Here is a 13479-nt window from a genome sequence, read left to right as displayed (position 1 = left end):
AATAGAGATTTATTTTGGTGGTATTTATTCACGACTCCGTTTTTTATTTTTTGCGATATAAGCGCAAAAAAGCGGAAATTTGGAAAAAAAACAATATTTTCTTTTTTCTATTTTAAAAGAAATCCAATAAAATCAAATTTTGTCATAAATTTAAGCCAAAATGTATTCTGCTACATGTTTTTGGTAAAAAAAATTCCGTTAAGTGTATAATAATTGGTTTGTGTGATCACGGACATATGTACGCAAATGATCATGTACATATGTGTGCAGGTGATCACGTACATATGTGTGCACATAATCATTGGGACAAGTGATTTTAGTGGGACATATGTGGGGGACATGTGTGTTATGGGGACATATGTGGGGACTGTGTTTACACTGTGTGGTGTGTTGTGTGTTTACACTAGACTGAAGATCAGTGAGTAACAAGCTGTAAAAAACAGCTCATACTCACTGATCATCAGCCGGCTGCAGCAATCTGCTCTCCTCTCCTCAGCGATGACTTCTGTGTGAGGAGAGGAGGAGCCGATTGCCTAGCAACCGGCTGTTTGTTTACATCACATGACGGCCGTGATTGGACACGGCCGTCATGTGATCAGGAGGGCCAATCACAGAGCCCTCCTGCCGATCTGAGATGCGCCGTGTCCCGGTGACACAGGCGCATCGGGATCGCGCCGCTGCGCGGGCACGATCCCGCTCCTCCTGATGGACGTTCCTGAACGTCCTATCAGGAGTAGACGGCTCCCACCCGGCTGTATATGTGCATTGGCCGGGTGGGAAGTGGTTAAAAAGAAAATGCACGGGTGAGCTCAGCAACACCAAAAGACCTGGAAGACCAAGAAAAATAACTGGTGGATGACCGAAGAATTCTTTCCCTGGTAAAGAAAACGCCCTTCACAACAGCTGGCAATACAGAGGGTTTACCATAAGATGTAAACCATTGTTGAGCCTCAAACAGGAAGGCCAAATTAGAGTTTGCCAAACAACATCTAAAAAAGCCTTCACAGTTCTGGAACAACATCCTATGGACAGATGAGACTAAGATCAACTTTTACCAGAGTGATGGGAAGAGAAGAGTATGGAGAAGGAAAGTAACTGCTCATGATCCAAAGCATACCACCTCATCGGTGAAGTATGGTGGTGATGGTAGGATTATGGCGTGGGCATGTATGGCTGCCAATGGAACTGGTTCTCTTGTATTTGATGATGTGACTGCTGACAAAAGCAGCAGGATGAGTTCTGAAGTGTTTTGGGCAATATTATCTGCTTATAATCGGCAAAGTACTTCAGAACTCATTGGACGGAGCTTCACAGTGCAGATAGAAAATGACCCAAAGCATACTGCAAAAGCAACCAAAGAGTTTAAGGGAAAGAAGTGGAATGTTATGTAATGGCCAAGTCAATCACCTGACCTGAATCCAATTGAGCATGCATTTCACTTGTTGAAGACAAAACTGAAGGGAAAATGCCCCAAGAACAAACAGGAACTGAAGATAGTTGCAGTAGAGGCCTGGCAGAGCATCACCGGGGATGAAACCCAGCGTCTGGTGATGTCTATGCTTTCCAGACTTCAGGCTCTAATTGACTGCAAAGGATTTGCAACCAAGTATTAAAAGTGAAAGTTTGATGGATGATTGTTAAAAAGTGTGAGGCACATATACAAACTGTTGTAATTCCTACACTGGTCACCTGATTTGGATGTAAATACACTCAAATTAAAGCTGAAAGCCTTCAGTTAAAGCACACCTTGTTTGTTTAATTTCCATTCCAAATCCATTGTGGTGTATAGAGCCAAAAAGATTAGAATTGTGTCGCTGTCCCAATATTTATGGACCTGACTGTATGCTTTTTGTTAACCAAAAATATGTAGCAGAATACGTATTGGCCTAAATTTATGAAGAAATTATATATTTTTTTTTTATTTTTATTGAATGGGTTTTATAGCAGAAAGTAAAAAATATTTTATTTTCCACAATTGTCTTTTTTGTTTTATAGCGCAAAAATAAATGCAGAGGTGATCAAATACCACCAAAAGAAAGCTCTATTTGTGGGGAAAAAAGGACATCAATTTAATTTGGGTACAGCGTTGCATGACTTCACTGTTTTTCAGGTTTGCTTTTGCAGCTTTCTGTGTTGCCTGCCTGCTTAGCAGTGTAATGATGCCAATAACTTGTTCAGTAGCGGGAGGGAGATCCCTCCTCTGAATCATTCACCCGTGCAGGGAACTGCTGATTCATAGAGCTTACCACCTGGTGCGTGTATGATGTCAATTTTTTAATATTAATTTGCAGTGTTTCATATTTTTCTGAGTGAAATGTAGAAAAACATTTTCAAATGTGACTGTGGAAGAAACCTAATAAATACATAAAAATCTATGTACATTCTGATTTAAGTTTTGTTGTTTACAGCACAGCTCTTCAGTGGTGTACATTTTCTTGGTTCTTTCACCTCTTTATTAGCGTCACTAAAATACCTCAGGATCACAATGTTAATGGACCTCAAACATTCAAACGTTCTATAGGCGTATATGGACATCTTCTCTAAAACTGACTTGGCTATCAGAAAAGGAGTAACAGTACTGGCAAGTGGGGACGCTAGAACGGCGGGGAGAGATTAATCCCATAGTCAAATATTCAGTAGGAACTTGTCCTTATCTGAATAAATAAACTTGTTCCAAGGAAGCCATGTTTTCTTATATCGCTCTCGTCTGTTCTGAGCAGAAAGCATAGGGGGGTTAATTTACTAAATGCAAATCCACTTTGCACTACAAGTGCACTTACTGTAGATCTGAGAGGGACATGCAAAGTATAAAAGAAAAACAGCATTTTCGCTTACACATGATTGAATGATGAAATCAGCAGTGCTTCCCCTCATTTCAGATCTTCTCCTCAGATCTACAGCGAGTGCACTTGTAGTGCAAAGTGGATTTGTCTTTATTAAATCGACACAAAACTCTTCAAGTTTGTTGATATCCTCCTACCTTGCTGAGCCACATTGAAATAGACGGAGGGTCAGGGTCTTTCTATCGCAAAGTGATGCAGGCTTTGGCAGCATTAAGTAAATGACAGAGAACTGACCTCTCATATGGGAGTTTTTAACCTGTCAAAGGATGTGTGTGCATAACTCTGTCTGAGGGGGCAGGAGACATGATTTTTCTCTGGTGCAATGAAGTAATGCAGCAAGGTCCTTTTTCATGCCCCTTGCCTGTAAAAGGACAATACTGGATAAGAAACAATCTGATGAGCTTCTCTTTCCATCTGTCAGCATGCTCCTTGTTGGCACATGAGCACTGCAGCACAACTGATTGACTCCTCTTGCTGCTTCTCCATCTCCCAATCTGAGCCTTGTTCTAGGACAGGCCACAAGAAGCTGTTCAATTCAGCTGTCTGCATTTCCAAAGTGATGAATACTGAGCTGCATTTATTTGTTGTTGTTTTTTTTTATTTATATATATATATATATATATATATTATATATAAATAAATTTGCTTGCACTTTAAGTGGCTGTGTTGTTCCACAAGATTTTGTTAATCATATTCATTTTTTTTTTTTTTTTTTTTTTTTGTCCCTAGGTTTGCCTACATGGTGGCAACAGTCCTCCTCAGTGTCCTTGTGCGGAAACTGCATTTGTTACCTGTGAAAGGTCAAGTGATGGAGACCAAATATGAGCTAGTGACTTCTCCTAAAGAAGAGGCATGGATCACAGTGTCAAAAAGAAGCTAAGCCAACAAGTCGAGTGGACTTCATGGTCAGCTGGAGAGCCCAGAAACATTTGGGAAACAGCTCCATTTTCCAGCAGATGGAGGTTGAGACAATATTGGCTACATTGTCTGCCTATTAATCTGTTGTAAGGAACTTTTTTTTGCATGGTAAAATGAGTGCACTATGAGAACAGTGGAACCAGTGTTAATGCAGACAAAGCTGATTTCCTGATTTACCCACATGTTCTAAATCACTGACCAAATCCTTTAATATATTTGCCCTAAAATAGCATTACAACCTTGTCCTAGAATGGACAATTACCCAGTTATTGGTATAAAGCAATATTTAGTAATGCAGTCACTGCCATTTTTGTCTAGATCCAGATGGAAACACGCATCTTCCTAACTCACAATATCTGTATATTATTTTGTAATGTTGAATTTATATTCAGGAAGGGCGTTTTTTTAAACTTGGGTCTAATTTGTTCTACAGTGTACACCCTGTTTTAAAAAATATTTTCATTGTGACAGCAAATATCACCAGACTTTGCAAGTATTACCTTAGTGCCATTTCTGTTTAAAAAAAAAAAAAAAATGTAATCTCTGTATTCTCTGGAGCTGTAATTTCCCTCTACCTTTTTTTTTTTTTTATAGTACTCAGTGAGTCTCTGACCTCCATATGAGCAGGTACATACCAAGAGTTCCAAAATATTGCATTGGCCTAATGCATTTCCCAGTGATGGGATGTCTGAATTGCAGACACTTGCTATAAGAAGTATGTCTCATTAAGTAGTGAAACGTTAGGCTGACCATTTCAGAGCCTGCACCACTGAAATTAAAAATGACAGCTCCTATAATTGTAACTTGGCGATTCTTTTTTCTGTTCTGGTGCATTGGCAGTGAATGGCCCTATAATATAAAGCTGACCATTTTTGGAAGGCACGACTTTAATCATCTTATGCCTGACGTTGCCATGATATTTACTCCTGATTCATGTGACATTTCATACAACCTTTGTGAAAACACAGTGAAAGGTTGAGATTGTCTTTTCTTGGCCCAGAAATGGAAAGTAGCAAATGACCTCCATAGAAATTCTTGATGTGTGTTCAAGGAGTCCTGAAGAAGACATAGGAAGGTTCTAATCCTGGACTGTTTGTGTTCTAGTCTTGGCAAAGTATCATCTTTACCTTCTGCCCATGTACATTATGCTTATATTGTGGATATATGATAGATTCCATAAAGTTTTCCACTTTTTTTTTCTGAAACAAACTATTAATGGAGAAGAGGCGGCACTCATTTTGGCTTGCCTTACATTTGGACAAAATGTGTTCCTATTTTAAATAGGCAGAGCAGTTGCATTCCTGTGTGAACTATTCTTTGAACTTTTCGGTTGTAACACATATAAGCACACAAACACTTTGGCAAAGATTATCTGATTTTGGGCAAATCCTGAACATCTTTTCCATGAACTGTACTTTTTCAAGCCATCAATATGGAGTGCCCCAACATTACTGAATTACCTTCATCTTCATTGAAGTGCATAATGAATCTATTAAGGACGGTTGCATTATTGCCATATACCATATTGAAATGTATGCTTTCTACTACTAGGTGTACCTAGCCCATTAATATAAATCATGTTGCTGTTGATATGTATAAATCACTAGGAGTGATATCTTTTATCAGTTACAATTGATAAACCTACTGTGCCTTTTTCAGACATGTATTCTTTGTAAACATCACTGCCATGTAAATTAATTTTTATCTATGAACAAAATGACTGTGAAAAATATACATAAATTTTACAAATGTAATCTGTTTGTTTTGTGTGTATTTGGGAAAGACATTTGCTATGAATACATAATTCTAACCACTGACTATTGGATATATTGTCTTTAACTCGACATCCTTCTAAAATAAGCTTGTTGAAAATCTTCTCTGCACTGTTAATAATATATTGTCAGGTTCCTACGAGGGATGTGTCACACCTTCTGTGTTTTATCGCAGAATATTCTAGCACATCTGTTCGCCATTTAACAATATGCAGTGTTATAGTTACTCTGCCAGGCCTATAAAGAGATTTAATTCCTAGCCAGATAAAACACTTGGCTTCAGTAAATGGCTGAAAAAAGAACAGCCCACAATAACCACTCCATTTGAAGCTTTTTTTTTTTTTTTTTTTTCAACTGCTTCAGCCCTAATGAGGTTTCAACTGGATTGTACACTGTTGGGCACTCTCTCTCTCTCCTTGCCAGCCATCGCAATTGTACACCGGCAGAATGGCACGAGCAGGCGAATCACCATCATGTTGCGTCGCTCCTTCTGGTGGCCACTAGGGGCTCGCCTGCCCCGCCCCCCGGAGCCAATACGAGTGTCCACTCTCGACTGCTGGGCTTCTGCGTTCACCTGCAACATGGTGAGAACCAAGATCTCTGTGTGTAAACCTGGTTCTCTGAGGGAAGAAGTGACAGATCGTATGTTCATACAAAGTATGAACAGCGATTTATCTCCCCCTAGTCAGTCCCCTGCCCCCTTCAGTTAGAGCGCACACACTAGGGAACACAATCTCTTGATCGCCCCCTAATGTTAACCCCTTCACTGCCATTGACATTTTTACAGTAATCTATGCATTTTTCTAGCACTAAAATAATAATAAAATGCTATAAATCTAGCTCCTAATTTGTAGATGCTATTTTTGCGCAAACCAATCAATGTACGCAGGCGTTCCAGAGCTGACAGCCAGAGGAGCCGGAAGAAGAAAGATAGACTTGCGTAACCAGGCACGCCTCTACATACGTTTCGAAGTCCCGTCCTCAGGAGGCGTGCCTGGTTACGCAAGTTTATCTTTCTTCTTCCGGCCCCTCTGGCTGTCAGCGCTGGAACGCACACTGTAGCAGAATACAAATACAGAGCGGTTTCTCCATTATTGTATGCGCTTGTTAGCCCCAGTTCTGGGTGCTGGCACCATCAAAGGTAAGTGGCCATTTGGCATCTTGTTTTTATCATATGTTTTATTAAAATGGGTATACACTATGTTGCTGCCTGATTTCTTTGCATAAATACCCCTTCTGGCATACACTGGTGGAGAGGAGGTGCATAAAATCTGCATGGGACAATGCTTGGTTGAGACAGCAAGCTACACTTGCAGATGGTGCATTTGACCTTTTTCTAACCATTAAGGTCAACAGCTGCTGGTAAGGAGACATCCATACTTTGAGCACATTTGGGTGTGTGTTACAGTTGAAGGTGGTTTCAGCTGCACATGATCATAAACGGCTCGGATTGGAATCTGCACAGAGGACATTTTATATATATATCCGTTTTCAGGATTGCACAGATTTTATGTACCTTATTGCATTTTTTTGGACTTTTATGTTTAATAGCACTATTTTCACGTTGGGTTTTTTTTTGTGTAGATTTGGTGATTATCGGTCAGTTTTTTTCATATCGTATTTTGTTTTAAAAAAATGTTTTGCCCGCCATAGTTCCAACGGCTAGGTATCAGTGTTCAATTTTCAGCACCCCCTCATTACACAATTTTTATATATTGAATTATATATTGAATACATATTGGAATAAACTGAGAAAAAAATTTGCTTTTAAAAAAAAAATATGGATATTTATTATAGCAAAAAGTAAAAAAAACATTTTTTTTACCAAAATTGTCGCGCTTTTTTTGTTTATAGCGCAAAAAATAAAAACTGCAGAGGCGATCAAATACCACCAAAAGAAAGCTCTGTTTGTGGGGAAAAAAGGACGTAAATTTTGTTTGGGTACAGCGTCGCATGACCGCGCAATTGTCAGTTAAAGCAGTGCCGAATCGCAAAAAGTGCTCTGGTCAGGAAGGGGGTAAAATCTTCCGGGGCTGAAGCGGTTAATCCACATCTTTACCAAATGCTGGGTTGTCCCCCATTTACATACTCACCCACCCAGCAAATTCAGGATTGTTCTGCTACGGTTCACATTCCATTGCCACAGGTCAGGTCCCTTGCATTTTTGCAGGAGGCACTGGGAGAGGAGCACGCAATTCTCTCCCAGGCAAGAATGGAAGCCAAAGGGACATACTAAAATGTTAAAGGAAAACAAAAAGAGCCCAAAAAATGAAGGGTGAATATCTTTGTCTGTAAGGGTGTATCACTTGGGAGCCGATGTGCATGCCTGGTGGCTGCAATGCCCACCAGGCACCCGTGATTGCTGGTGACAGAACAGGAACCTGGATCTGTGTGTGTAAACACACTGATCCACGTTCTGTCAGGGGAAAGAGACAGATTGTGTGTTCCTAGTAAATAGGAACACCGGTCGGTCCAATCCCCCCACAGTTAGAATCACTCCCTAGGTAACAGTTAACCCCTTGATTGCCCCCTAGTGTTAACTCCTTCCCTGCCAGTGACACTTGTACAGTAATCGGTGAATATTTATAGCACTGATCGTTGTACAAGTGTCACTAGTCCCAAAATAGTGTCAAAAGTGTCCGATCTATTTGATGCCACGATAAAAATCGCAGATCACCGCCATTACTACTAAAATAAAAAAATAAAAATGCCAAAAATCTATCCCCTATTTTGTACACGCTATAACTTATGCGCAAACCAATTAATATACGCTTATTGCCAAAAAAAATTCTAATTATTTACCAAAAATATGTAGAATACATATTGGCCTAAACTGAGTAAAACATTTTTTTATTTTTTTATTTTTTTTTAACACGTAAGGCTCTTTACCACGTGATCAGCCGTGTCCAATCACTGCTGATCACAGTGTAAACAGGAAGAGCCGTTTATCGGGTTTTCCTCACTCACATCTGTCAGACGCGAGTAGAGAAAAGCCGATCAGCGGGTATCCTGACAGGAGGGGTCTGCGCTGATTATCAGTGCAGCCCCCCCCCCCCTCCCCCCGAGGATGCCCACACTGGACCACCAGGGATGCCCACCACACATGGATGACCAGATACCCTCCATGGCCACAGGGATATCACACTGCCCACAAATAGTGCCAGTCAGTGCCCACTACTGCCTGCCAGATGTCTCATCAGTGATGTCTAGCAGTGCCACCTATAAGTACCCATCAGCTTTTTAGTGCTGCCTATCAGTGCCAGTTAGTGCAACCTCATCAGTGCCTGTCAGTCAAGGAGGAAACTTATTTACAATTTTTTTTTATAACAGAAATAAAGCTTTTTTTTTTTTGCAGTCGGTTTTTTTATTTGTTGTGCAAAAAGTAAAAACCCCAGCAGTGATCAAATACCACCAAACGAAAGCTCTTTTTGTGGGAACAAAATGCTAAAAAATTTGTTTGGGTACAAAGTAGCATGACTGTGCAATTGTCATTCAAAGTGTGACAGCACTGAAAGTTGACCTGCAGTGATACTGTCTGGTGACAGTATGTAAAAAAAAAAAATAATAATATATATATATATATATATATATATATATATATATATATATATAATTTTTTTTTTTTTTTTTTAATTAACTACTTAAACATTTTTTTTTCTTTTATCCTGTCATCAGAGTAGCTCAGTGTTACCATAATGACATTTGTTGGGGGCGGGGATTAGGGAATACACACACACAATTGTGCTCATTAGTTTACATACCCTGGCAGAATTAATGATTTCTTGGCCATTTTTTTAGAGAATATGAATAACACAAAAACATTTATTTTACTCGTGGTTAGTGCTGGAGCAGATTATTATCAATCAACTGTGTTTATTTTTTTTAAATCATAACAGAAGCTACCCATATGACCCTGAACAAAAGTTTACATACCCCAGTTCTTAATACCGTGTATTGCTCCCTTTAACATCAATGACAGCTTGAAGTCTTTTGTGGTATTTGTGGAGGCTCTCAGGCTTCTCAGATGGTAAAGCTGCCCATTCCTCTTGCGTGTGTGTGTGTGTGTGTATGTATATATGTGTGTATATATATATATATATATATATATATATATGAGAGAGTAAAAGCAAGAGTTTTAGCTGTTAGGAATGGGTTTCTTGCTTATGATTGTGATCTGTGATTTGGCTACAGGTAGCCGGGTACCATGCGATTGCTGTCAGCCAATCGCAGATCACAACAGTAGGAAAGCTGTTCATGAATGAAAAGCCATTCATGGCAGGTTTAACATTGTTACATTGGTCATAACGATCACATTATACCTGTAACAGTAATCCACTGTGTCTAGTGGACGCCGCTGTTACGGACAGAAGTTTCCCTAGCCCGGAAGGGTCAGTAGTATATTACATCTCATTACAAATGTTCTACCATGGCATGTCTACAGAATTTTGCCTGCTGCATATGGGCCACATTTGAATCCGCAGGCTCTTTCATTTACATTGAATCCCAGCTGCCCTCAATAGGTACCCTGCCAGGCTACATGTTCACTTTCATCTGTATGTGATCAGCACTGTTTTTGTCACAGATCTCCCTCTGTGGAGCGTGATGCTGCCTGCCCCACATGAGACCCCTGCACACTAACCTTTTCTTCAGTGGAATAACTCTCTACTGGCATACTTCTTCTGTGCCTAAATATACCATGTTATTAGAAACAAATGATCCACTATGAGGAAATCATTTAATTGCAGGACAGGCGACAACCCATATCGGCACCAGGTATGCTTCTTTATCCAGCCCTTCTTTGTATGAAACAATGGTGGAAGATCATATTGAGTTTTTTTTTTATGTTAAATGCATATAAAAGGCTTATTTGCTGTAGTAAAACAGTAGTTGGCGCTTGTGCAAAGCTCAGTAATAGAGATACGTGAACTACCTCCTGTTCAGTTCATGGCAGAACTTTCAAACATACGCAAAAGTTCGGAACCGAATAACGAAAAACCCATTGACGTCTATGGGACCCCAACTGGAAAAATCAAAAATGGCCATTTTATTTACTTATATGCAAGTATTGGGCATACAATGGTTATGGGGGTCTGATTACTACCCTGGGAGACATGTATCAATGGAAAAAGTTTGCAAAAAACATTTTTAAATGAACAGTGATTTACTGATGTTTAAACCATCAAAATGAGATGTAACCATAAAAATGAAAAATTATTTTAAGTATAGGGGTCCCCTTAGTCTGTAATGTGGCACATCTGTACCGTGTGTAGAGCCTGCTGCAGCAATAATGGCATTTATAAAGCCAAAAAAATAGATATTTTTTTTTGTATAAATTCTCATAGAATTTGGATAGAAGTAATGGGTGCGGAAAAATTAGGCTTTGGGTGTTGGTGGTGCCTTCATACCGTAACCCTATAAAGGTACTCTTGATGAAAGCGAAAAGAAAAGGGAACCGAGGTGTCCGTCGGAGTAAACCTTGGCGCACTATTTTTTTGTCTCCTTAGCTAAGGAGAGGAGAAAGTGGTGTATGCCTTAGCGATATTTAGAATTTTGGTTATTTGCTCTATAATGCCATGTTTTAAAACATTTTTGTATTTAGTGTATGTGACATTTATTTTGTAATATTTAGGTATATTGTATTTGATGGATACTTGCCTCTTTTGTATAAATAAAGAATAAAAAAAAAGAAAGCAGAACTGGCCATGCTTTCAAAAATTGCAATGATATACACTAGTCAAATAGGTGCATAAAAATTGGTCTTTTTGCTGTCTGTGATGCCTTCACACCATAACCCTATTGAGGTACTCTTGATGGAAGTAAGAACTGGCATTGCTGTCAAAAATTGCAATAATATGCACTTGTCACACAGCTGTGGAAAAATTGGTCTTTGGGTGTTAATTGTGCCCATGAAACCTACACCAAAAACAGTCTTGCAGAGATTTGGGTGTCGGTGGTGCCTTCACACTGTAACCCTATAGAGCAGGGATCTCCAAACTACGGCCCTCCAGCTGTTGCAGAACTACATGTCCCATGTGGCATTGTAAAACTCTGACATTCACAGACCTGACTAGGCATGATGGGAAATGTAGTTCCTCAACAACTGGAGGGCTATAATTTAGAGACCCCTGCTATAGAGGTACTCTTGATGAATGCAAGAATTGTCCTTGCTGTCAAATTGCACTGATATGCACCTGTCAAGCAGGTGTGGAAAAATTGGTCCTTGGGTGTTAATTGTGCCCATGAAACCGACACCAAAAAAAACTGTCTTGCAGAGATTTGAGATACAGAAAGCACTTAATCTGCAACATCGGCATCAGGGGGTTTGATAGTTGATGCTAATCCAGGACTGATTCATTTTGAAAACTGTCAGTTGGTGCATGGAGTCTGTGGACAGATGTGCTCTCTTATCTGTCACAAAACCTCCGGCAGCACTGATTGGAAAGCAGGTTGGATGCAGGGCACCAGACTGTAACCTACCAGAGTCGGGAAAAGGTGTCAAATAAACTCCTCTTTAAAGTGTTCTAGAGAATTCATTTTCTGCTCCCTCTGTGGAGACGGGATGAGTTATGAGACTTTCCCCTTGTAACAGTGGTCAAGGAGGGTTGCCAACCAATAGTGATGCTTCTCCTTGATGCCACGTATTCTCTGGTCCTTTCACAGGCTTTGAAGCATGAGGGAGCTCATGCACCACAAATTTGCGGAGGCACGAGAAACAGCCTCCTCAGGGTCAATGAGAATTACAGTATCTCGGACTGCCTCCTCCCAGCCATGTACTACTCCCTTTTGGGGATAGAAAACCATCTGTTAAGATGGCGTATGTCTTGCTCTGCTTCAATGCCTCCAAAGCTGCCAGAACCCCCCTCCTCCCTCTCCTCTTGTGTGTTCTGTGGCAAAGGAAGAGTGGAGTCTGCATAAAGAAGGCCTTGGGAGGAAAGGAAGTCCTCCTCTTCCTCCCACTGTTCTGCCTCGAGTGTCCTGTCCATAATGTCATGCAAAGTCTGCTCCAGCAGCAACACAACACGGATTGCGTCACTGATTCATGCATTGTCATGGCTCACCATCCTTGTGGCCTCCTTAAATGGTGACCGTACAATGCATGCATCTTTTATCAGCAGCCATTGGTGTGGGGAAAAAAAGCAGAGCCAACCTAAGCCTGTTCTTGTGCCATACTCACACAGGTACTCCTTGACAGCCCTCTACTGCATGTGCAGCCACTGCAGCTTTGCCAAAATTCAGTTCCACCAGGTGGACATGTCACAAATCAGGCGGTTTTAGGGGCAGGTGGAATTTCCGCTGAATTTCGGCCAACCAAGCATTAGCTTGTATGACTGACTGAAATGGCTACAGCCTCTTCTGACCTGCTTCAGCAGATCTTCCAACCCTGGGTACCTATTTAAAAAATTCTGCACCACTAAATTGAGGACATGTACCAGGCATGGCACATGTATCAACTTTCCCTGTCTAAGGGTGGACAGGGGGTTTGTGCCATTATCGCACACCACTATTCCTAGCTCCAGCTGGTGGGGTGTGCCCCTGCAGAGCTGCCAGAATCTCTGCTCCGGCATGGTTCTTGTGCCCTAGACAGACCAGCTGAAGCACCGCATGGCACCTTTCAGCCTGACTCATTGAATAACCCCTTGAACGCTTAGAAGGTATTTGTAGTTCATGGGACAATTCAGCAGCAGAGTAGAAGGAGGTGGAGCTGACAAATCCTGCAGTATCACCACTAGCTGTATGTAGATGTGGCGGCACAGCAAGCTGCAGCAGTGAACCCTGTCCTGCATCCTTCTGAGTTTCAAGCAGAGTTACCCAGGGTGCTATGAACTAAATATATCGTCCCTGCCCATGCTTGCTGGACCATGTGTCAGCAGTAACGTGGACCTTTGCGGCTGACTGCCTTGCCCAATGATGCCACAACATTGCCTTCCACGTGATGGTAGAGAGCT

At 40.8% G+C, this 13479-nt stretch overlaps 1 protein-coding gene across 1 annotated transcript in view; it reads left to right on the top strand.

Moving 5' to 3' along the window:
* CYP20A1 (cytochrome P450 family 20 subfamily A member 1) overlaps positions 1–5515 on the top strand; it is a 120432-nt gene extending 114917 nt beyond the window's left edge. Inside the window, exon 13 of the mRNA XM_077448571.1 lies at positions 3573–5515. Within this exon, the coding sequence (XP_077304697.1) occupies positions 3573–3723 (151 nt within the window). The 3' untranslated portion in view covers positions 3724–5515. The remainder of the gene's footprint in view (positions 1–3572) is intronic.
* Positions 5516–13479: the final 7964 nt, after the last annotated feature.

This window comes from Lithobates pipiens, unplaced genomic scaffold, assembly GCF_037356315.1.
Source record: "Lithobates pipiens isolate NorthernLeopardFrog02 unplaced genomic scaffold, aLitPip1_a1.2 Scaffold_22, whole genome shotgun sequence".
NCBI classification, from domain to species: Eukaryota; Metazoa; Chordata; class Amphibia; order Anura; family Ranidae; genus Lithobates; species Lithobates pipiens.
The sequence above is the reverse complement of the archived record's forward strand: the minus strand, read 5'-3'. Positions and strand labels throughout refer to the sequence as shown.